We start from the raw sequence: 25780 nt of genomic DNA on the forward strand, positions 1-25780 counted from the left end.
AATAGAATTTGGTGTGAATTAGGATACATGCAACAGAGTTTTGAATGAGCCAGGAACGCAGTGGAATGGTCAAGTCTGGAGGGTGCATGGATGTGTGTTTCAGCAGCAGATAGACTGAGGGAGGGGTGGAGATGGGTGACATTATAGAGGTGGAGATAAGTAGTCTTGGTAATGGAGAGAATATCAGGTCAGACCCTCAGCTCAGGGTCACATAGGCCATTGTTGCGAACAGTCTGATTCAGATGAGACATTGGCCAGGGACTGGGCTGGAATCAGTGTCTCGGGAAAGGAGTTTGCAGTGGGGGCTGAAGACAATGACTTCAGTCTCCCTGATGTTTAACTGGAGAAAGTTTTGGCTCATTCAGGACTGAGCAGTGGAGGAATCGAGAGAGGTGGTGGTGAGATAGAGCTGGGTATAATCATCATACATGTGGAACCAGATGTTGTATTAAGTAACTCTATTACTTAATTGCTAGGTAACCCCCATCTATATTAATTGTATACGCAATGTTTATAGTTAAGTAGTAATAATTGTGGTTTGTAGTTTACAAATCATTCTCAGCTCATGACTTGTTGCCTGACTTCTCTGATGGTTTGAAAACAAATCATTCTCTAAGTAATTTGTAAGTATCTTAACTGAGGGTGGGAAAGTGAACTCAAATACCATTCAAATTGGGCGATGTAGGTCAGTTCAGTGAGCTAAACATGGACACTGTTCACTCCTGGACCTAAACTGGGTGGTTAATTCCAGATGGTTCCTTATTGAGAAATTAAGTGAGCAGATTAAGGATTCCTTGACATATATTTGTCAAGATAGCCAATGATCTTACAACCGACCCATTCTTGTCAGAGAAAGACCACCTGGAAACTCTGTAGGTATCAAGGTGATTGGAAATTACCTGAGATCATGATTTTATAATATTTGGAACAATATTTCATCCACTGGAATTGGGTCAACAACTGCTCGTGTGTTTGTTTTGGGGGGGGATGGAGAGACAAACATTCCTGAAGAAGGGAAGGGAGAAAAGTTTTAAATTCAGAAGAAAATTTATTGTTAAGCCTTCAATCTTTTCCACGTGTAGTTTTTAAGTCAGAGTATGGTAACAGTAGGCAGACTCAGCTCGACATGCAGACACACCATGGAACAGGTGTCCTTACGAAACACCATTTTGACTTGAATTGTGTAGAGGGGGGATATGGGATTTCAAGCCTGAAGCTTTTGCTACTGGGGGAAAAACTAAGGGGGAAAGAGTCACATTTGGATGGGCTCTGGCACATTCTAGTGGCTGATTGGCACACAAGGCTTCCTGCATTCTCGAGTGGAAGATAATAAATTACATGACCAAAAGAGGAAAAGGAAGAAAATTATAATACAAAGGGTGGTGTAGAAATTTCTTTCTAATTTCGAATAAACTATTTCTTATCCCCCTCCGTCCCCCAGGACATATTATGTTTATTAATCCTCATTGTGCTGGGAAAGCAGACAGGTGACTTTTGGATTGGAGTGAAACCTCAGGATAGATTTGGCTGCAATTCAAATTACCATTAATGGTAGAAAGCTGACAACCACGTAGAGTTCAGATAATGAACAGGGAACCTCTTCCTATTTGCATGGGCTGGATAAAGCCAGTCTAATGCCTATTAACTAGGCATAAACAGTATACACTAAAGAAAAGGCAACAATATTCTGGCCCCACATCTCTATAAATAATGTGCTATATTAACATCATGGGCAGTCTTGAGTCGAATGTTAAACCCTGAATCCCAAAATACAGACATGTTCTCGCTAGAGGCTGTGGATTTGTCGCATTTCCTGTTTCTGATCTCAGAACTCCGCCATGTACAGTTTTAAAAAAATATTCGTTTCATTGGGTTTGCAAACTACTTCCCTCACAATTATATACTTGTTGCAATGATTGCATTCTGGAGAGAAGCTTTTGCTGTGCATGCAGGAAGACGAAAGACCGACAGTGAAAGGAGATGGTGAAACCCAGAAGTGATCTGCAATTAGTAAAACACCGAGAGGTCAAGAGGAAATTGACGCTTAGTTGATTCAGCAGTGAAACTGAGCGAGTGCAGCCGGCAACACTGGGTAAGAACCTTACTGAATGGAGCAGAGAGAGAGCGAGAGACTCCTTCCCCATCCCTGGTGAGAGAGAGCGAGAGACTCCTTCCCCATCCCTGGTGAGAGAGAGCGAGAGACTCCTTCCCCATCCCGGGTGAGAGAGAGCGAGAGACTCCTTCCCCATCCCGGGTGAGAGAGAGCGAGAGACTCCTTCCCCATCCCTGGTGAGAGAGAGCGAGAGACTCCTTCCCCATCCCGGGTGAGAGAGAGAGAGACTCCTTCCCCATCCCGGGGGGAGAGAGAGAGACTCCTTCCCTATCCCGGGTGAGAGAGCGAGAGACAGACTCCTTCCCCATCCCTGGTGAGAGAGAGCGAGAGACTCCTTCCCCATCCCGGGTGAGAGAGAGCGAGAGACTCCTTCCCCATCCCGGGTGAGAGAGAGCGAGAGACTCCTTCCCCATCCCGGGTGAGAGAGAGAGCGAGAGACTCCTTCCCCATCCCGGGTGAGAGAGAGAGCGAGAGACTCCTTCCCCATCCCGGGTGAGAGAGAGAGCGAGAGACTCCTTCCCCATCCCGGGTGAGAGAGAGAGCGAGAGACTCCTTCCCCATCCCGGGTGAGAGAGAGAGCGAGAGACTCCTTCCCCATCCCGGGTGAGAGAGAGAGCGAGAGACTCCTTCCCCATCCCGGGTGAGAGAGAGAGCGAGAGACTCCTTCCCCATCCCGGGTGAGAGAGAGAGAGAGAGACTCCTTCCCCATCCCGGGTGAGAGAGAGAGAGACTCCTTCCCCATCCCGGGTGAGAGAGAGAGAGAGAGAGAGAGAGAGACTCCTTCCCCATCCCGGGTGAGAGAGAGAGAGAGAGAGAGAGAGAGAGAGAGAGACTCCTTCCCCATCCCGGGTGAGAGAGAGAGAGAGAGAGAGAGAGAGAGAGACTCCTTCCCCATCCCGGGTGAGAGAGAGAGAGAGAGAGAGAGAGAGAGAGACTCCTTCCCCATCCCGGGTGAGAGAGAGAGAGAGAGAGAGAGAGAGAGAGACTCCTTCCCCATCCCGGGTGAGAGAGAGAGAGAGAGAGAGAGAGAGAGAGACTCCTTCCCCATCCCGGGTGAGAGAGAGAGAGAGAGAGAGAGAGAGACTCCTTCCCCATCCCGGGTGAGAGAGAGAGAGAGAGAGAGAGAGAGACTCCTTCCCCATCCCGGGTGAGAGAGAGAGAGAGAGACTCCTTCCCCATCCCGGGTGAGAGAGAGAGAGAGAGAGAGACTCCTTCCCCATCCCGGGTGAGAGAGAGAGAGAGAGAGAGAGAGAGAGAGACTCCTTCCCCATCCCGGGTGAGAGAGAGAGAGAGAGAGAGAGAGAGAGACTCCTTCCCCATCCCGGGTGAGAGAGAGAGAGAGAGAGAGAGAGAGAGAGAGACTCCTTCCCCATCCCGGGTGAGAGAGAGAGAGAGAGAGAGAGAGAGACTCCTTCCCCATCCCGGGTGAGAGAGAGAGAGAGAGAGAGAGAGAGACTCCTTCCCCATCCCGGGTGAGAGAGAGAGAGAGAGAGAGAGACTCCTTCCCCATCCCGGGTGAGAGAGAGAGAGAGAGAGAGAGACTCCTTCCCCATCCCGGGTGAGAGAGAGAGAGAGAGACTCCTTCCCCATCCCGGGTGAGAGAGAGAGAGAGAGAGAGAGACTCCTTCCCCATCCCGGGTGAGAGAGAGAGAGAGAGAGAGAGAGACTCCTTCCCCATCCCGGGTGAGAGAGAGAGAGAGAGAGACTCCTTCCCCATCCCGGGTGAGAGAGAGAGAGAGAGAGAGAGAGAGAGACTCCTTCCCCATCCCCATCCCGGGTGAGAGAGAGAGACTCCTTCCCCATCCCGGGTGAGAGAGAGAGAGAGAGACTCCTTCCCCATCCCGGGTGAGAGAGAGAGAGAGAGAGAGAGAGACTCCTTCCCCATCCCGGGTGAGAGAGAGAGAGAGAGAGAGAGAGAGAGACTCCTTCCCCATCCCGGGTGAGAGAGAGAGAGAGAGACTCCTTCCCCATCCCGGGTGAGAGAGAGAGAGAGAGAGACTCCTTCCCCATCCCGGGTGAGAGAGAGAGAGAGAGAGAGAGACTCCTTCCCCATCCCGGGTGAGAGAGAGAGAGAGAGAGAGAGAGAGAGACTCCTTCCCCATCCCGGGTGAGAGAGAGAGAGAGAGAGAGAGAGAGACTCCTTCCCCATCCCGGGTGAGAGAGAGAGAGAGAGAGAGAGAGAGAGAGACTCCTTCCCCATCCCGGGTGAGAGAGAGAGAGAGAGAGAGACTCCTTCCCCATCCCGGGTGAGAGAGAGAGAGAGAGAGAGACTCCTTCCCCATCCCGGGAGAGAGAGAGAGAGAGAGAGAGAGAGAGAGAGAGAGAGACTCCTTCCCCATCCCGGGTGAGAGAGAGAGAGAGACAGAGAGAGACAGACTCTCCTTCCCCATCCCGGGTGAGAGAGAGACAGACTCTCCTTCCCCATCCCGGGTGAGAGAGAGAGAGACTCCTTCCCCATCCCGGGTGAGAGAGAGAGAGAGAGAGAGACTCCTTCCCCATCCCGGGTGAGAGAGAGACTCCTTCCCCATCCCGGGTGTGAGAGAGAGAGAGACTCCTTCCCCATCCCGGGTGTGAGAGAGAGAGAGACTCCTTCCCCATCCCGGGTGTGAGAGAGAGAGAGACTCCTTCCCCATCCCGGGTGAGAGAGAGAGAGAGACTCCTTCCCCATCCCGGGTGAGAGAGAGAGAGAGAGAGACTCCTTCCCCATCCCGGGTGAGAGAGAGAGAGAGAGAGAGAGACTCCTTCCCCATCCCGGGTGAGAGAGAGAGAGAGAGACTCCTTCCCCATCCCGGGTGAGAGAGAGAGAGAGAGACTCCTTCCCCATCCCGGGTGAGAGAGAGAGAGAGAGACTCCTTCCCCATCCCGGGTGAGAGAGAGAGAGAGACTCCTTCCCCATCCCGGGTGAGAGAGAGAGTGTGAGAGAGAGAGTGTGAGAGAGAGAGTGTGAGAGAGAGAGTGTGAGAGAGAGAGTGTGAGAGAGAGACAGAGAGACAGAGAGACAGAGAGACAGAGAGACAGAGAGACAGAGAGAGACTGACTCCTTCCCCATCCCGGGGAGAGAGAGAGGGAGCGAGAGACTCCTTCCCCATCCCGGGGAGAGAGGGAGCGAGAGACTCCTTCCCCATCCCGGGTGAGAGAGAGAGAGACTCCTTCCCCATCCCAGGAGAGAGAGAGAGACTCCTTCCCCATCCCAGGAGAGAGAGAGAGACTCCTTCCCCATCCCGGGAGGGAGAGAGAGAGACTCCTTCCCCATCCCGGGAGAGAGAGAGACTCCTTCCCCATCCCGGGAGAGAGAGAGACTCCTACCCCATCCCGGGGAGGGGGAGAGAGAGATAGAGGCGGGGAGAGCCCTTCCCCATCCCGGGGAGAGAGACTCCTTCCCCATCCTGGGGCCAAGGGAGCAGTGGGACACCCACTCCCAGCTCCAGCCCCGGGCTCCCAGCAGCGCAAATCTTGTCTCTGCCTGGAGCCCAGGGGAAGGAGAGGGACAGCAGCAGCACAGAGACCCCCAGGAGCGAGAGAGAGAGAGAGCTCAGGGTGTGGGGTGAGAGACCCTTCCCCACCCCAGGGTCAAGAGAGAGTCCCTCTGCCCCAGGGTGAAGAGTGGGTTGGGGTGGGAGGGTGGAGAGAGAGATTCCTTCCCCCTCTCAGGGCCAAGAAAGAGAAAGGTCCCAGGGTGGGGGACCAAGACCAACATAGAGCTCTGAGGATCAGGAGAGAGAGAGCCCTTCCCCCTCCCAAGGCCAGGAGGAGGGAAGGAGAGAGAGAGGGAGGCCTTCCCCTCTGCAGATAGCATTGTTTCCAAATGCAGGGTTAATATAAATGAACTATTGAAGTTTTGGGCGTTTGTGGTGGTGTAAGAGTCAGCAAAACAATTGTTTATCATGTATCAGCACCATTGATATCATTGCTTTGTGTGTTTGAATTTCTATTTAGTTTGCCAGCAGCAGTTTCTGAGCCTCAGCTCCCAGAGAGTTTGAGTTTGACCCAGAGCTGTTAGGAGTGGAGCACCTGATTGTACTGTTATCTGCAGATTATCTTGCTGGATCCAGTATTGTGTGTGTGTTGATCTATAGTCTTAAACTTAATTTAGAAAGAAAGGCTTTGACAATGCCAAGATGTCCCAAAGCACTTTATAGCCTGGACACCGGGGAGAACTCCACTGCTCCAAAATATTTGTTGCATGGTGTTTAGTTGCTTGGTTGAGCTACATCTGAAACCCACGGGGGAGAATTAGGCAATAATCCCGAGATTTAGTTGAAGTTTTGAAGCCTGTAAGTTTGTCTGATGGTTTGGTGAAAAATACAGGCCGTCACTGCCCGAGATGAATTTCCGCCCTCGCAGTCTAAGGTGACACACATAGAATGGCAAAGGAGTGGTAGGGGGAGGCTCCTGGAAATGCACCCCAGCATCTTGAGAAGGGCAGGCGGAAGATCAGCCATTCATCTTAAAGGGCCACTGTATTTGTGAGAAGAAACATTTGAGGCAAACAATGGAATATCATAAATGAAATGCATAAGTGCATCATTTACGTGTGACAGAAGTGGACTTTGTCTCTTTTATCTCCTCTACCCACGCAAAAAAGAAGTCGGTCAAACATTTTTCATGCAGACACTACCCCTTTAAACTCTCAGGGCCTACTTGTTAGCCATGTGCCATTTCATTGTTGGATGGATCACGGGGTCGTACTCCGTATTCTCTCGATTATGTGAATCACTGATAGTTTCTGCTTTCTAAATCTAGGCAACATGATGCAAAATGATACCAGCCAGGTGGCTGGGAGCTATAGGGTGCTTCAGTGGTCCCATGGATTTAAGAGGGAGGAAAAAAAAGTCCAGTTTTTCCCGCTCTTGATGGTGACCTCATTGAGAAGAGGATTGGGTTTTGTCTGTGATGGCTGTCATGGTTGAATGTCCAGCCAGTAGTTTAGGTTCATGCATGATGAAAGGCCATTTTGGGCGAGGTACTCGACTCCAGCGGCACTTGTGGAGCAGGATTCCTTCGGGAGAGGAGTTAACCAAGAAAAGAAAGACATCTGGGTGGGACTGCACTTGCCTGATTCCATTCTCATCTATCCAGTTGTAGCAGAGAATCACCTACAATGGCTTTATTTATTTTATTTAGAGATACAGCACTGAAACAGGCCCTTCGGCCCACCGAGTCTGTGCCGACCAACAACCACCCATTTATACTAACCCTGCAGTAATCCCATATTCCCTACCTACACTAGGGGCAATTTACAATGGCCAATTTACCTATCAACCCGCAAGTCTTTGGCTGTGGGAGGAAACCGGAGCACCCGGCGGAAACCCACGCAGTCACAGGGAGAACTTGCAAACTCCGCACAGGCAGTACCCAGAATTGAATCCGGGTCCCTGGAGCTGGGAGGCTGCGGTGCTAACCACTGCGCCACTGTGCCGCCCTTTTTCTGCACCATTACCTCATAAGTCCCCCGAGGATCTGTCCTTGGCCCCCTGCTGTTTCTCATTTACCTGCCATCATCCAAAAAGATGTCAGGTTCCACGTGTATGCTGATGACACTCAGCTTCACCTCACCACCACCTCTCTTGACCCCTCCACTGGCTCTGATTTGTCATGCTGCTTGTCAGACATCCAAAATGGGAAGAAGTTTCCTCCAACTCAATATTGGAAAGACTGAAGTCATGGCTTTCAGACCCTGCCAGATGCCATTCTGTAGTGATCAACTTCATTCCTGTCCCTGGCTGAGGCTGAACCAGACTGTTCACAACTACAGTGTCACATTTGACCCTGAGTCGAGCTTTCGGCTATATATCCGTGCTATCGCCAAGGCTGCTTATTTCCACCTCCGTAACATCACTCCAGCTCTGCCCTGCTTCAGCTCATCTGGTGTGGTGATGAAACTCACATCCATGCCTTTGTTACCTCTAGAATGATAAGTCTAGTGCTCTCCTGACCAGCCTTCCATCTTCCACTTTCTATAAACTTGAATTCATTCAAAACCTTGCTGCCTGCATCCTAACTCGCACCAAGTCCCATTCACCGATCACCCCTGTGCTCACTGACCTACATTGGCTCCTGGCCCCCGCATACCTCAGTTTTAAAATTCACCTCCTTGTTGACAAATCCCTCTATAGCCTCGCCTCTCATATCTGTAATCTCCTCCAGCCCCACAATCCTCCAAGATCTCTGCTTCTTCAATTCTGGTGTCTTTAGCATACCTGCTTTTAAACGCTGCACCATTGGCAGCCCTCAGCTGACTGGGCCCTAACTTCTGGAATTCCCTCCCTCGGCCTTTCCGCCTCTCTACCTCCTTCTCCTCCTTTAAGATGAACTTTAAACCTATCTCTGACCAAGCTTTTGGTCACCTAATAGCTCCTTATGCGGCTTGGTTTTAAAACCTGTTTGATAATGTACTTCTGAACCTCCTTCAGATGTTTTACTTTATTAAAGGTGTTCTATGAATACAAGATGTTGCATTTAATAAGTGCCTTTCATGATCTCAGGACAGCCTGACGAGCTTCAGACCCTATGAAGTACTTTTGAATTATAATCAGTGTTATAATGTAGAAGCACAGTAGCTGATTTTGTGCACAGCAAGCTCCCACCAACAGCAATGTGATAATGACCAGATAATCTGTTTTTAGGTGTTGACTGAAGGATAAATATTGGCCAGGACACCTTGGCTAACTCTCCTGATCCACTTTGAAATAGTGGAATGGGATCTTTTACGTCCACCTGAGAGGGCAGTTCGGTCCTCAGTTTAACATTCCATACGAAGGACAGTACCTCCGATAGTGCAGTACTCCCTCGGTACTGTGGTGGAGTGTCAGCCTCGAATAGGAATATAGTACTCGGGAGCAAGAGTTGGCCATTCGGCCCCTCAAGCCTGCTTCAACATTCGATAAGATCATGGCTGCTCTGGTTGTGATCTCAACTCCACTTTCCTGTCTGCCCCCCATTTCCCTTGACTCCCTTCTCTATCAAAAATCTAACTCCGCCTTGAATTAATTCAATGCCCCGCCTCCACTGTGGAAGAGAATTCCACAGACTAACAACCCTCGGAGAAAAATTTTTTCCTCGTCTCTGTCTTAAAAGGGAGACCTCTTATTCTTAAACTGTGTCTACTAGTTCTAGTCTCTCACACAAGAGAAAACATCCTCCCAGTATCCATTCTATTAAGTCCCCTCAGGATCTTGTATGTTTCGATAAGATAATTACGAGCTCACAGGACACCAGTCTGGTATGGACTCTGTCTTTAATGAAACTGACTTTGATGGCTGCCCCCAGTCAGAGTGCCTCATGGTAGAGGTCACATGACTACGGCAAGCCAGGAGGCACATTAGTACAGTATTGCATTTCTATCCCAAACATCCCCCTTTTCATACAAAAAAAAATTTGCATGCATGCATCATCATTTACACTGTGAGTTGCCCAAGGTACCCACTATGCACACAACTGTTCTCATGCATTAGTAGTTTGTCATTCTTATCAATCTCTGCACATGCATTGCGCACACAGTCATTAAATCGTGCCAGTATCTTAATGGTGCGCGTGCGTGTTGTCAGTGGTTGTTCATCTGGTTGATTTTCCTTTTCAGGCGAGTGTCGTTCCGTTGTCACTTGTTGCTGCGGTAACTGTTGTTCCATTTGCTTTGTTGGGGTGCTGTGGACTTCTGGGGCTGATGGTTGTTCTGTGGCCTATGCAGTTCGTGAGTTCTCATCTTCCTGATCTGCGGTTGTTACGGTACATCTGGTCGTTCACTTCCACCGCATACGATCAAGGTGACAACTGCTCTACACAGGTCCCAAGTTGCCACCTGGTCTGATTCTTGTTGAGAGTGTTGAAAGTTTGTACCCTGACTGGCTCTCCAATGCTCAATTCTGGCAATGGTTGGCAGTTTTGTCAAAGTGAAATTTCACTTTCTGCTGTTTCACCTCGATTTTGTCACTCATGCCTGTTACTACTTCTGGCTTCAGTAGCTTTTTTGCTATTAGAAGAGTAGTTTGGGTGCGGCGTGACATTAGTATTTGTACCAGACTACTTTCCATGTCTTCGGTAGGTGTGTTTCTCCATTTGGGGATTGCTTTGTGCCAGATTTGTTCAATTTCTTTATGATTCCTTTGGCGATTTTCACTGCTGCCTCAGCCTTTCCATTAGACTGGGGATAGTGTGGAGATGATGTATGGTGTTGAATTTCCCAGTCCTTTATGAAGCGGCTGAATTCTTCACTCGTGAACTGAGGGCCATTGTCAGTCATCACAATGTCTGGAATGCCGTAACAACTGGTGTGCTTTCAGGCGTTCTACAATCTCACCGGTAGTCATTGAGGTCAGCTGGTTCACCTCCCAGTAGTCAAAATAGTAGTCTACGGTGATAATCAGTTCCTGTGAGAGTGAAGAGGTCTTCTCCCAGCTTCATCTAATGTCTGTCTGGGATATCGTGTGTCATCAGCGGCTCTTTAACTTGCTTAGCTTGGTACTCGTTACACGCACTGCACTGGCTGAAGTGGTCCTTGATTTCATTGCTCATGTTTGGCCAGTAGAGCACTTCTCTTGCCTTCCTTAGACTCGATTCAATTCCTTGGTGGCTTACATGGATGCACTTTAGCATCTCTCCTCTCAACTCTTTAGCGATAATCACTCAATTTTCTTTGCATAAGATGCCATCTTGGGCTGTCAATTTATCTCTGTAAGCCCAATATGTTCTTGTGACCACAGGAGTGTCCTTGATGCTGTCAGGCCATCCTTTCGTCACTACTTCTTGCAACACTTGTAGAGTTTGATCTTGTTGGGTAGTTTGCTTGATTTGGGCAAGGTGCTTGTCTGTCAGATTCATTGTCTCTGCTGGGTTGATGACTTCCAGAGCATGTCGAGCTGCAGCTTCACGTTGGATCTGGAAGATTTCACACTCTGTCGTAGCATCCTCTACTTTCTTCATAGGGAGTGCTGCTCTCGCTAGCATGTCCGTAATGTACATCCGTTTCCCTTGCTTGTATGTCACATCCAGATGATATCTCTGTAACCGGAGTAACTTCCTTTGCAGATGCTTTGGAGCAGATAGTAGCGGCTTGAGGAAAATGCTTTGAAGTGGCTTGTGGTTGGACTTAGCTGTCAATTTGTCTCTTGCAAGTAGATATTGATGAAAATGTTCACAAGCAAAGACAATGGCCAGGCACTCTTTCTTGATCTGAGCCCTAGATGCAAATGCAAACAGTTGTTCTTGCTGCATTAGGGTTGTTCCGAGTCCTGTCTTGCTGGGTAACTTCATCTTTTACGTCATGGTATTTCAGCACTGGCGTTGCAGTCACTAACTGCCTTGATTTTAGTGAACGCTGCTTCTTGTTCCATATCCCAATACCACTGCATGTCCTTGGCAGTGAGTTGGCGTAATGGTTCACACTCTGACAGCAGATTGGGCAAGAATTTTGCTAAATAGTTGACGAATCCAACAAACCGTTGCACTGCTTTTTCATCTGTTGGTCGCCGTATCGCTGCTACTGCTGTCACCTTTTCAGGATCTTGGTGAAGACCTTTTGCTGTCAGTACATGACCTATGTACTTGAATTCAGGTATCTTTAATTGCAATGTTTTCTTGTTCAGCTTCAGGTTCATCTGGCGAGCTCCGTCCAGCAGTCGCACTAGATATTGATCATGGTCAGCAATGGCTTCTTCCATTGAGTCTCCACATCCATAAACTAGCAGATCCTCTATCTTCTATAGCTTCCACTCCGGGAAGATCACTAACTATCTCATGCTGTCTGCGTTGATGCCCCTCTGGAACCATGGAAATGCCAAACGGCATGCGCAACCATCTGTATCTCCCGAACGGCGGCCAGAATGTGGTTAGAAAATTGCTGCTTTCATCCAGCTTCATTTGCAGTAACCATCGTTCGCATCTAGGGTAGTGAAGATTTTTGCCTTTGCAAGTTGTAGCAAAATTCTTTCGATGGTTGGCATGGAGTAGTGTGATCTCTTCAGAGTTTTATTTAGATCCTTTGGGTCGATGCGTAGCCTCAGCTTTCCAGGTTGTTTCACTGCTACCAGGCTGCTAATCCATTCCATAGGGGTTGTTACTTTCTTGATTACTTGCTTCTTTTCCAGCTCTTCCATCTTGTCTTTCAGGCTGGTCTTGAGGGCCGCAGGACCTTTCCTCGGCAGATGCTGAATTGGTCTTACCCTCTCATCTACTTCAAGATGATATTCTCCAGGAAGATAAGCTAAACCTGTAAATACATCATTGTACTCCTCTAGGATCTGTTCCACAGTCAATGATTTAGCGCACTGCGACAGGTTGCAAATCTCTTTTTGCATGTTGAGGGTTACCAGTCTAAGCTTTAGACTTGCTTCAGCTGAGATGAGTGGCTTTTGCTTGCCGTCTATGATCTAGAACTCCAGATCTTCGTTCTTGCCATTGCATTGGGCTCTCAGAGTAACTTGTCCTCTTGGCACTAGTATGGTGTCTTCATATAGCCTCAACCTTACTTCATTTTTGGATCGCCATGTTGAGCCACTTTGCACAGGTCTGTGAAGGTCATAATGTTGCATGACACACCACTATCTATCTGGCAGTCTCTCTCCATTTAAATATTATACTGCTTTCCTATTCCTGCCAAAGTGGACACGTTCACATTTTCCCACATTATACTCCATTTGCCAAATTTTGCCCACTCACTGAACCTATCTATATCCCTTTGTAGACTCTTTACCTTCTCTTGACAACTTACTTTCCTTCCGATCTTGGTGTCATCAGCAGATTTAGCTACCATACTTTCTGTCCCTTCATTCAAGTCATTGATATCAATTGTAAATAGTTGAGGCCCCAGCACTGATCCCTGTGGCAATCCACTAGTTACAGCTTGCCAACCTGAAAAAGACCCAATTATCCCTGCTCTCTGTTTCCTGCTAGCTAACCAGTCCTCTTTCCATGCTAATATGTTACCCCCTAAACCATGTGCTCTGGTGTGGCTCAAGTCTTTGGAATGGGGCTTGAACCCACAATCTGGTGAAAGAAAAGAACAAAATATTTGTGCCAAAATTAATCTTTCTAATTTTATAATATATTTTTAATAATTTACTAACCTCTGATGTTTGGTTTACAGCCCGAAAAGACATTTGGTCTTGAGCCAGCGTGGGGGTTGTGGAAAATATCTCCCTTTCTGAGCATGGCCACTATCGGACACTTGCACGAGGATGTCCTGGTGGAGATCTTATCCTATATTCCCGCTAAAGAGTTGGTTTTAACATGCCGGTTGGTCTGCCAGATGTGGAAGGAGCTGGTGGATGGGATACATGTTTGGAAGAGGAAGTGCATTCGTGAAGGATATTTCAAAATGCACTGGGAGATGTTCCCAGACGACTGGAAAAAATTTTATTTCTATTCACCATTGAAGAAGAATTTGCTTAAAAACCCTTGTGCAGAAGGTGAGCGCTCAGTTTACGTTTCTCCTAGGTGTTTATGTTGCACACCGGCTGCATTGATTCTTTCTGAAGCCATCTCTCTAATGGGCTTGAGTTTTAAGCAGAGGGGCTCCCCACACCCCACAGAGGGGCTCCCCACACCCCACAGAGGGGCTCCCCACACCCCACAGTGGGGCCTGGCTACAAATCAAATTAAAAAACCCTCCATTTTGAAGCGCTCTCTCCCTTGCTGCTGCTCTCAAGCTGGAAGGCCTCTGATTGGCTCTCCAGCTTCTAGGGCCCACCTGCCTGCCTTAATTGGACGGTAAGTCTGCCCTCTGACCATTAATTAAAGGGGGAGGCGGTGGCGTAGTGGTATTGTCGCTGGACTAGTAACCCAGAGACCCAGGGTATTGCTCTGGGGACATGGGTTCGAATCCCACCACAGCAGAAGGTGGAATTTGAATTCAATTAATAAATCTGGAATTAAAAAGCTAGTCTAATGATGGCCATGAAACCATTGTCGGGTGTTGTAACAACTCCTCTGGTTCACTAATGTCCTTTAGGGAAAGAAATCTGCTGTCCTTACCTGGTCTGGCCTACATGTGACTCCAGACCCACAGCAATGTGGCTGACTCTTACATTCCCTCTGAAATGGCCTAGCAAGCCACTCAGTTAGGGCAATTAAGAATGGGCAATAAATGCTGGCCTGGCCAGCGACGCCCACATCCCATGAATGAATAAAAAAAAATTAATTGACCGCTCCGGGGAAAATCACAATGAGTGTCTGTTTCTTACACAGTTAGGGCTTCTGAGCCCCATTTCAGTCTGACAGTGGGATTCAGAAGCCCGCAGGGACAATCCTGCACATTGTTTACAAAGGGATCGATGCCTATGTTGAGTGGTAACCATTTATGGGTTTGTGTCTGTAAAGGGGCAAGAGAGAAAAAGGGATCCACCAAATGGGGCTAGTGCGCTCTTGTCTGGATTTCTATGCAGTGGCACAAAGTGCTTTAAAATTATTTTTGAATTAGGCTGCCTTGGAATGGTGGTATTCATTCAGATGGTTCTGTTGATGAGTCATACTACTGTGGTCGTTGCTGCTCTGAATCTCTTCTCTTGCTCCTCCAAATATCCTCCTCCCCTCAACCTCACTGAGTTTAAGATGCATCATACCATCTCCTGTTAGAACTCACTGGCCTCAAGATTAACTGCCTCCTGATGGGTGGGAGAGAGTTGGCAGTTAAAGTGAAATGTACAGAATGTGGCCCCTACCATTTTTTAAAATTATTCATTCGGAGGATGTGGGTGTCGCTGGCTAGGCCAGCATTTATGGTCCATCCCTAATTATGATGAGCTGCCTTCTTGAGCTGCTGCAGTCCATGTGGGGTAGGTACACCCACAGTGCTGTTAGGAAGGGAGTTCCAGGATTTTGGCCCAGCAACGGTGAAGGAACAGTGATATAGTTCCATGTCAGAATGGTGTGTGGCTTGGAGGGGAACTTGCAGGTGGTGGTTTTCCCATGCATTTGCTGCCCTTGTCCTTCTAGTTGGTAGAGGTCATGGGTTTGGAAGGCAGTGAATACCTGGGTGTCTTAGTGTCCCAACATGCAGAGACGGGATACTTATTAACATTTAAATTGGGCACCCACGATGCGATTGGGAAGTTAACTGTTAAAGGGAGGTGGATGCTGCTGGTGCCACAAGGGAGTAGTGCTTCTGCCTCATGGTGGCCTCCCCGAGCCCCATCTCCAGCCTCTGTTCAGTCCCCCACCAACACCTCAAATGGGTTTTTGCTTCAGTTTTTTAATGATTTGCCTTTCCTTTTAAGAAAGGTGGGACTGTCCCCAAGGGTCCCCAGTTGCAGCCAACTGTCACTGGTGTTCCCTCCTGTCTGGTTAGTCTGACTCCACACCCTTGGCCTTGCCGAGTTCTTCAGCTGTTTACGGCCTTCCTCCGCATTCTCCCAGGGGCCATTCTCACACACTGCCTCCTTCAGTATTCCCTTCCTCAATCAAGCTGCAGGCTTTAAAAACCTAGGCTTGGTTCATGCAACCGTGAGTACATTTATCTGATCTCCTATTCTACTCTTTTTAACCCCGTGCACTGTGGGCCTTGGCCCTTCACCCAGGCTCTTCAATTCAAAAAATACCCTCCCGTCACTCAAAGTCTAGTCTCACATATTATGAAGGACGTTGAAGAGATCATTGAAGACTTGCCAGTGACTCAAAATCCAGAGAGTGGAAGCCAGCACTTTAGGGAGAGGAGGGGAAATTAAAAAAAAAAAAAAATGATTTTGAGGGGTCCATCCAGCCTGATCCACAGAACTGTGATGCCTTGTGCATCACAATATAAATGCTTCCCAGCCCATCCATTAGCCAAATGATCACCTGGGAGAGGCGAAAAAACAGATAAAACCTCAGGACATTTAGGGGAAGGGAAAAATTTCCCTCTTACTGCCCCCGCGCCCCCAAAGGTGATCACTGTGGCCCGGATTAACACCTTACAGCACCAACCTCCTGCATGAGGTGATCTTTTGCCCCAGACAGAAACAGGTCCAGCTCTCGCTTGAAGGAATTCAGTGAATTACCTTCCATTGAATGACACGGTAGCCTATCCAAGAGGCCCACCATTCACCTTCTGACATCTAAACTTGATCTGGCCTTACACAACTTAAAATTGTCACCGCTGGGTCTCCATAACCTATTCAGTTGAAACAAACAGTCGACACAACCGCAAACTATTCCCTTCATCACCTCCTAAATCTCAATCAAATCACTCTTAAATCTACACGTCTCTAAAACATCAAGTCCCAGCTGCCTGAGCTTATCTTAGTAACCAAGGTGCTTCAAACTGTGAATTAATCTAGTGGTTTTCCTGCACACAAATGATAGGGTAGAGGCACTCTCTACAATGCCTAATGTTCATAGCATTTTATCTGACAGATTGGAGCACCATTGGAAGAGAACATTGGCCTTTGCATTGCCATTACTGGATGGGGGGGGGGGGGGTTGCGGGGGGGAAATCAAATTATATATTTATCAGACCATTTAAATGTTTGTATATATTTATTTGAATTTATAATAAAGAAAGACCCTTGTGCTGCCACCTAGTGAATATAAATTCAGGCTCGGCACCTTTTTGCATTAACAAGTGTCTGCAGTTTAGTGTAACACTTGTGGATTCTTGCTCTATCCATTGCAGTGCCTGATACTCTTACTTCCTCTGTGCCAGCCTTTCATTCTCATGCTTCATCCATTTGCTGTTAAAGTGACTGGAAACAACAGTATTAAAATTGCGTAGTTGCACATTGTCCATTCATCTCTTGAATGTGGGCCCTCATCTGGTCCAGAGTGATGCAATGCAAATTTCTGTTCCAGCAGTAATGTTCCTGTGTGAAATGGATGTTGGCAGCCTTGGCCTAAATTTGTACTGATTTTGCAATGTCAGAGACGACAAGAATGGCAGGTTTGGGAAGCAAAAAATGCCATATTTATAAATTAGGAATTGCCTCTGAGTCAGATGGTTGTTGGTTCAAAATCTAGTCGCACTCCAGTGTAATGAGTGAGTCACTGAGGGAGTGCTGCACTGTCAGTCATGCCATCTTTCGCATGAGACATGAAACTAAGACTCAGTCTGCCATGCCAGGTGAACATAAAAGATCAGCGGAAGAAGAAAAATGCATAGAAGGGCTGGGATGATCTCCCTGGTGTCCTGCCAAGATAGATAGAGTAACAACAAATTGTGTTTATTTGCCACTTTTAATGTAATAAGACATCCCAAGGCACTTCACAGGAGTGTTACAAAGCAAAATTTGACACCCTTAGAGATATTAGGGCAGTTGATCAAAAGCTTGGTCAAAGAAGTAGGTTTTAAGGAGCATCTTAAAGGAGGAAAGAGAGATGTGGGCAGGGAATTCCAGAGCTTTTAGGGCCTTGGCAACTGAAGGCATGGCTGCAAATATGCAATGATTAAAATCAGGAATGCTCAAGAGGTGAGAAATAGAGCAGTTACCTTGCAGGGTTGTTGGGATAGAGATAAGCAAGACCATGGGGGGGAATTGAAAACAAGGATGAGAATTTTAAAATCAAGGAGCCATTGAAGGTCAGGGAGCACTGGGGTGATGGGTGAGCAGGCCTTTGTGTGAGCTAGGACATGGGCAGCAGAGTTCTGGATGGCCTGAAGTCTACAGAGGGCAGAAAATAGGAGGTGGGCTAGGAGTGCATTGGAGGTAACAAAGGCATGAATGAGGGTTTCAGCAGGAGATGAGCTGAGGCAGAGTCGGAGTTGGGCTTTGTTATGGAGGTGGAAGTCCTGACGATGGCATGGATATGTGGTCGGTAGCTCATCTCAGGGTCAGATATGACATGGAAGTTGTGAACAGTCTGATTCATCTCAGACGGTTGTCAGGGAGAGAGAGAAACTTTTGTGGCTAGGGAACGGAGTTTGTCATGATGACTGATGACAGTGGCTTTGGTTTTCCCAAAATTTAATTGGAGGAAATTTCTACTCATCCAGTACTGGATGTATTCCCTGAAGCAACATCTAAAAATGGATTATCTAGTCATGATCACATTGCTGTTTTTGGGACCTTGCTGTGCTCAAATTGGCTGCAGTGTTTCCTATTACCTGCAAAAGTGCCCAAACTTGTATCACATAGCTTAATTTTTTTTAACTAGATATCCCTCTGCCAAACATCAGAGCATGTACTCTGCAAACATTTCTTGCACAAGGACCAATCATGAAATCCAGGAACCCCAATTGCAAAATGACTATCAAATATTTTAGATGCTGATATGGAAAATCTTTCATCCTTTTGCTTTAGTGTAAAATTCTGAATCTGTTGTAGATTTGCTTTGGCTGTCACTGTACTGCTGAGAGATGTGATATGATCCAACATAATTGCAAGTACTTTATCTATCTCGTTTTAGAAGATTTTCGGTTTTGGACAATTGAGGTTAATGGTGGAGACGAATGGAAAATAGAAACCTTACCAGGGGCCCATGGACAAATGTTGTCGAACAAAAGTGTAAAAAACTATTTTGTGACATCTTATGGGTAAGAACTCCATAGCACAGTGACCATCAAGGAGAGCTCACTTCAAATCCTTCCTATTGACTGTCTTAACCTCATGATCTCCCCTTATGTCAAATGGAAGTGCAGTTCCCACATCTACTCATGCTGTCTTCTGGAAGCTCATGTGAAACATTTCTTCATCCCTTGACAGTTCTCAACTCTGTATGAAACTGAAGTCAGTTTGAGTCCTAAATATTACTCCCACAGCTGGTTAGATCCATATCGCACTGTTCTTGCATTCCTACATAGAATAAAAAAATTGCCATCTTATATGTCATCCCTCTCCTAGGACTACCCTCTGAACCTTGATCTTTCCATCACAAGCTTTCTCTCTTTTCTCCACCCACCCACTTCCTATCAGTACTACTATGGCCAAGACTCCATCAACTCTCCTCTCTTGTTCCTCCATAGCTATTAATAACCTGACCTACATGTTCTCTAGTCTCCTATTATTTTACTCAGTGCACCATCTCCCATTCTAACACATTTCCTCCAGTCATTGCTTCCCTTAACTTTCCCCCTCACACAATCTCATTGTTTAAAACTGGAGCTTGTTGACACTTGACTGCTACTTCTTGATTTCCCTTTCCTTTGTTTTCTGCTTCACTGTGTCACCCTGCAATTTGAGCCTTTGCCCTTCACTTTGCTTTTTAAATTGAAAACAAAATGTTGTCGGGTTAAACAAAGTGTTGAATGTACTCTACTTACTGCCATGCTGCATAGCTATGGAGTTAGTTTTGAACTTGCCCAAGGAGGGCAGGGTTGACCCAGGCACTGACTTGGAAGCAGTTATGAGAAAGTTAGTGGGTTGTGTAAACAAAAGTAAGTACGGATATCTCAATGGGTAACTACACCAGTCAGTATGGTGCAGAGCCTCACAGCCTAGGCTGATCTGAGTTGGGGTTAGGCCCATCAGCTAACTCAGCATGGACTGAGGGCCATACTGGTACCTCTCTCTTCTGTGCAGTTTAGCTCCACTCTGGGGGGTACATTTCCCAACTGAGTTGCAGGGGAGCTTGCCCTTTGACTTGTTTTGCTGACTCACCTCTGAGTCGGAAGATTATGTGTTTGAATCCCACTGCGGGAATTTGAGCACAATATCTAGGCTCAAACTCCAGTGTAGTACCGAGGGAGTGCCCCAATGCCGGTAGTGCCGTCTTTTGGATGCGATGAGGCCTCATCTGCCCTCTCAGCTGGACGTAAAAGATCCCATGGTGCTACTTGGAAGAAGAGCAGGGGAGCTCTCTCTGGTGTCCTGGCCAATATTTATCTGATTATTATCACATTGCTGTTTGCGGGAGCTGGCTTTATGCAAATTGGTAGCTGCACTTCCTACATGACAGCAGTCACTGCATTTCAAAAGTATTTCATTAGTTGTAAAGAGCTTTGGGACGTCCTGGGGTCACAAAAGGTGCTATATAAATGTAAGTTCTTTCTTTCCTAGGTTTAAACGCAGTCTCCCCGTGCTCTTTTGTTTCTCTCTGACAGATTATGCCGGAAATCTCAGACTATTGATCTGGTGGCAAATGGACTCTGGGAAAATCTGCTGGATGTATGGCAGCCTAAAATTGTAGTGAGTGATTGGTAAGTAATATTTGGATTTCAGCAAAGTGCGAAAGTGACTGAGATCATTAGGTAGAAATCAAATGTCAAATCTAAGCAGAAATATTAAAAGCAAACTCATGATGGGTTGAGAATACTATTCTTGGTTTGTAAATATGCAATAATGGATAAAAAGGGAGTAAGTTACAGCCTGAACAATAATTGGGGAAAGTGTGTCAATAGTTAATACATAGAATAGTGAATGCACAGAAGGAATGAAGGATGTTCAGAGACAATTAAATCATGTAGAGTGGGAGGCGGCTCATGTGGAACATAAACATTGGTATTGATGGGCTGAATGGCCTGTTACTGTGCTGAAAATTCTGTGTAAGTTTAAAGAATGGTTCTGGATTAGGTTATGTCCGAGCTGCTCAGTTGGTGCCTTGTCCTGATATACAGTATTGCACTGTGGCAGGTACGCAGCGAGACGCGACTGCGGGTGTATGTACAACTTGGTGGTAGAGCTGCTGTCCAAAGATGAAACCCCTATCCAGAGGTACGAGTCGGAGCAGGTCATAATCCCGCAGTGGAGTGATGCAAAATGGAACGAGGTATCTCATTTTATTCGTGTTTCACTCCATTTTCTGGATCTAGAATTTTCTAGCACCACAACCTCTGTATCTCGTTGGGAAACCAGAAGCCTTTGAGTACCATGTCACTGACAGTGTTGTTTCTGCCCTGCGTTCAGCTAGCGGGTGGTGTCCAAGATCACTTCTATGATCAATCTCCTTGTCTTCCATTCTCCTCTTCCTCTATTTCCCCTGCTCCCTCTCTCACTCCGCCTCATCTGCCCCCTTCCCCTCTCCATCTTCCCTTCCCTCATCCCTGCCCTCTCTCCCTTCCTCTTCCCGGTGCGACTATCTTTTCAGATATTACTTTCTACTGTCAGCATAGACCAGATATTTGACTGTAGAAGGCATTATGAATTGGTTCCTTTCCTTCTCCATTGTGTATGCACACACGGATGTACTTTGAGACAGTCCTGACTGTTTTTCTCTCATGGATACGAAGTACTAGGACTAAGTTTATTGCCTCCACTGCTACTCTGGTGGTGATCAGCTCACTTAGTACAGGCTGAAAATGGGACCTGGGACCTACTTGCACTGCATGCTTTAGCCCTGCGTTGTTCTCTTTATTCTTACATACCCCGGGAAAGCTATAGTGCAGAATACACGTAGAATTGTTCTTTCACATGGTGTGATAACTGGTAGTATTTTTAATGTTACAGATGACTCACGTTTTCAAAGAATATGGGCCTGGTGTTCGATATGTTCGATTTTCACATGAGGGGAGAGATACACAATTCTGGGCAGGATGGTATGGAGTGCGAGTCACCAATAGCAGCGTTTCCATAGAGCCATAATCGTGCTGGGGCCAGAGTCCGACCAAACGACTAAGACCAAATATTTTGTCAAACAAAAGCAAGTTGCCACAGATGCTGGAAATCTGAAATAAAAACAGGAAATGCCGAAAAACACCTCAGCAGGTCGGGCAGCATCTGTGGAGAGAGAAACAAAGTTACTATTTCAGGAAAAGATGACCTTTTCATCAGAAATCTCCTGAAAGATTAACCCTGTTTCTCTCTCCACAGAAGCTGCCAGACCTGCTGAATGTTTTCTGACATTTTTGGCGTTATCAAAGAGATTTATTAAGTGGTTTGGTTAAATCTGATTTATGTTTGCACCTTGGATATGAGAATACCATTGAAGTCACTTTATTCTTTCACTGTCCGTGAATAACATCTGGGGGAGTTGTCGCTTTTACGATATTTATTTTCTCCTCTACCTGACCCCAAGAACATATGAAGGAGGTAAATTGTCAAAAGTGCAGTTAGGAGAACATTATTCAAAATGCTCCCCAAGTTGCAGTAATGTGTTGTCCTGTGAGTGAGTTGCACTGGGTAGTTTCCCACTTTAGTGTGAAGTCACCTTAAATGAAGAGAGTCTATACGGCTCTTGACAGCTCCGTCATGTCAGTCAACCTCGTTAAAGGGGCCTGGAGGGCAAGACACTTGAGGTTGGGTGTCTGCATTGGAGCAGGAAACGATTTCTCAGAACAGTAATCACTATTTTTATAATTCGCTATTTTTCACTGACAGAGTGAGTATTTTGAAGAAGTAATCCATTTCCATTTAGTTGGTTCATTGTAATTAAAGCCAGATTGTTGATGAATCTATGCGATTGATATTATGTTAAATATTAGAAATGAATGTGTCAGCACCTTTTTTGACATCTCTGTCCATTATTTTAACAACATTTTAATCCATTTTAAATGCTGGATGGAGAAATCACATAATTAATATCACTGCACAATTTCATTCCAAATATGTCTGAATTCTTTTACTTGAGATACAAACAGAACTACACAATGGAGGACCCAGTGTGTGGAATCCAGTACATACCTGATTAAAGAGCTTCAATTAGATGTGTCAGTTCCTTATCACTTCCTTGAGATGTGTCTCTTTTCACCTGCTTGGCTCAAATGGGTTTAAAGAGGCAAATATTTCATGCAAACATGACAAACTCTCTTTAGTTTCAGTACAACACACATGCAAATACCATTGAAATGCATTAACTTGCCATTTGTGTGTGACGCCATTTTGAAAGAAGTGGCACATGGATTTCCTGTCCTCTTCCCCACAACCAAATAAAAAGGAAGGTTTTTTTCGAAAAACACTTTTTTCATGTAAACAGTTCCCCTTTTTAACTGTTTTCATTTTGAGACATTTTTGGGATGATATTTCTCAGGGCTATTTTTAATATATTGTGTTAGTGCACTTGTTTGGTGCTGTTTTAACCTGTTTACTTTAAAATGGAGAGCTGGGAATGGTATATAAATTTCTGTAACACTTATCAGAAATATCACTGACAGCAATTACACCATGTTTACTTACAATGTTCTAGATAAGTCTGCTTGAGCTGAACTTTGTGTGTTCGTGATACATTCTAGATCAACCAACTGAGCAATGTTATTTGGTAAAAGATCAGTAGATGCTTACTACCATCATGCAGGACGTTAATTTCTGAGCTTACTTTGCTCGGATTGGCCTAGATGGAGGAACAAATCACAACAGTGCTGGTTGGCTGAGATAAAAGCCAGTTTGCTAGAAACAGGCAACAGGTTGGTCTGTATCTTAGGGACAAGACATGTTTACTGTTCAGCCATGACCAAAATGTTAACATGTCCTTCTCGTTACATGCAGTGCATTTTCACCATGTTCTGGGTTGGGGAGCGCGAATTCTCAGAGTCCCTTAGGATCTTCCTGGACAGTGACGCAAATTTGTAAAATTTGTCCTGTTTTCATAATGAGCATAAAATCCCCATAAACCGCTTCAAAGACCAATGTGAAAGCTTTTGCACTGATGGGGCCTCACTGTCTAGAGGTGCTTATTGTGAGGAGATGCAGTGGGTAATGCTGATGACTATTAACCTGCATGTATTGATCAAAGTATCATCGCAGCTTGTCCTTTCTCTTCTGAATGCACTGTAAATGGGCGCCATCTGCATTTGTCTCTATTTTATCCCTAATTATTTTGTGCAGTTGCCTTCTGCAAACTGCTAGTGCAGAGACTGTGCAATACTCAAAATAATTCAGGCGGAAGTGTTCTTAATAGCTGGTCAGACTAAACACTTATCCAATGTGGCAGACCTGCAAAAATGTCTCTGTTTCACGGCAAATTATTAACCTGCTTCTCGGTCAATCAGACGTAGCAAATGTTAAAACCTTTATCTTCCCACTGTTTGAATAACTCTTACCCCGCATGCTATACTCCCTAGGAGGACACTACTGTTCTGATCTATAATTGTACATACTTTGGGTGTAAAAGAAGAATATAGTTTATATATCTGCACAAATAAAGGATTGCTAATGGTTACTGAATGCAATGACAATGTATGTGAGTTTGAGAAGATTTCTCCTGGTTTGTTTTTATAGCAAATTGGCAAAGGCTTTCAAAAAGGGAGTGTTTGGAGACGCTGCAGCACATTGGAATCCTGCAGCTTGACCTTCTTGAGGAGGGCCTGGTCTGGGACTACCACCCAGGTTCTGAACTGTACAGGCCCAAGCACCACCAACTGCCCCCCTAACTTGCAGGCCGAACTTGCCCTTCTGTGGGATCCAGCCTGACGCGCTTCCTGCCTGCTTGGCTGGATTAGCGCTTGCTGCTGCTTTTGGATGAAAAGGACACGGGGGAACAAAAAAAAAAGCAAATTGAGGATGAGATTATTTTTCTGATTGTACTTACCTTCACTTGTTCAATGAGGAGAAATCTGGATGATGTTGATTGGAGCCTGCATCAGGCCCCAGGCCTTAGCCACCAGTCTCACAATAAGCAGATATTATGTGTTCCTATGACCTGTTGGCAAACCTTGCTTTCCTCCAGGGCAATCTGAACATGGAGCAGCTTCAGAGCTTCCTAAAAGTTTCGTCTGGGAATCAGCTGTGATCGAGATGTCCCTGAGGCTATTCAGTATCTATGTCATTGCAAGCCAACATTAGTTGGCCATGCAGGTTTCCAATTGTCACATTGGAGGCAAAAAGTGAGACAAAGCTCTTCCCAAGTCCACTTCAGCTGCGCAGAAAAACAACACCCACCTATAACTGGGGCTGTGTGCAGGACTCTCTCTCCAAATAGTGACTTGGGATCATTTTTCAGGTTAAAGTCTCATCTGAAAGACAGCACCTCCGACAGTGCAGCACTCTCTCTATTGCACTGAAGTGTCAGCCTAGATTATGTGGTTAAGTCCTGGAGAGGGTCTTGAACCCACAATCTTCTGAAGGAGTCACAACAGTGCTACCAGCGAACCAAGGCTGACATCCATTACACTGGGAATCTCATTCAGAGAGTCGTGGAATAGCTGGTGGAAGATGGAAGTGTCTGACTGCTGCGAAATATCTACTGTCCTGAGGCGGAGTCTCAGGCATATTGATAGGGTAGAGGGGGAGATTTACTCTGCATTTGATCGTATTATAGTTGATCTGAAAGTGTTTGATATGGATACTGGCTATCTAAAATGGAAAGTATTCCATTCCCAATACTAATTAAACACAATAACCATATGACGCTCATCTCAACATGAAGACAGTTGGTCTTGCATAAGCTGTTCTCAGAAACGCTCGTGCTGTGTATTTGAGTCTGAATTAAACATTAACAGTGGAAATGAAGGCAGAGCCTGGGGAAGGTAAAAATTAACATTAATTAGGGATCCATCAGGGAAACTCGACAGACTGTGGGTGAGGAAATGCTGATATGTGCTGTTAAAGCAGTGTGACTGTGTTGGCTCAACCATTCCAGATCTGCTCACTTACGGGATGCTGTTGACTGATTAGGTTTAACAAAGCAAGTTCATTGTTGAGAGGCTTTAATAATGTGCTGGTTAAGTATCTGGTTGGGATTGTGGGGGTGGGGGGGGGGGGGGGGGGTGTTAGAGACTGAGATGATCAATACTTCATGGAGCACAATGGACACTGCTGGGACACCCAGAGAGGGTAGGACTTCAGGGTGATACTTTGGATATTTGCTTGATTAGCTTTGGGAATCAGGAATTATTTATGCAGAATGTCCCTCAGAGATTAAATGAGTGGCGTTGAGCACATGATGGATTGCACTGGA

General features: G+C 46.2%; 2 protein-coding genes across 5 annotated transcripts in view; one reads left to right on the forward strand and one right to left on the reverse strand.

The window, feature by feature from the left end:
* Nucleotides 1-13317, reverse strand: part of LOC137352240 (proproteinase E-like) — a 35096-nt gene extending 21779 nt beyond the window's left edge. The window contains exon 1 of one of the 2 annotated variants that reach the window (XM_068017491.1): nt 13174-13314. In XM_068017491.1, the coding sequence (XP_067873592.1) occupies nt 13174-13258 (85 nt within the window). In that variant the 5' untranslated portion in view covers nt 13259-13314. Of the gene's footprint in view, nt 1-13173 lie in introns of both variants that reach the window. The other variant, XM_068017490.1, reaches the window with a different exon arrangement.
* On the forward strand, nt 1781-24043 carry LOC137352242 (F-box only protein 6-like). 3 transcript variants are annotated; one of them, XM_068017497.1, is made up of 6 exons: nt 1781-2092; nt 13194-13515; nt 18422-18548; nt 20055-20150; nt 20584-20719; nt 21397-24043. In XM_068017497.1, exons 2-6 carry the CDS (start codon nt 13257-13259, stop codon nt 21529-21531), a joined length of 753 nt encoding a protein of 250 aa, XP_067873598.1. In that variant the 5' UTR covers nt 1781-2092; nt 13194-13256; the 3' UTR covers nt 21532-24043. The 3 variants fall into 3 exon arrangements, with proteins under 3 accessions (XP_067873598.1, XP_067873599.1, XP_067873600.1); XM_068017498.1 differs by lacking the exon at nt 1781-2092 and adding an exon at nt 11577-11663; XM_068017499.1 differs by lacking the exon at nt 1781-2092 and adding an exon at nt 12298-12319.
* The last annotated feature ends 1737 nt before the right edge of the window (nt 24044-25780 follow it).

Source organism: Heterodontus francisci, chromosome 37, assembly GCF_036365525.1.
Source record: "Heterodontus francisci isolate sHetFra1 chromosome 37, sHetFra1.hap1, whole genome shotgun sequence".
NCBI lineage: Eukaryota > Metazoa > Chordata > Chondrichthyes > Heterodontiformes > Heterodontidae > Heterodontus > Heterodontus francisci.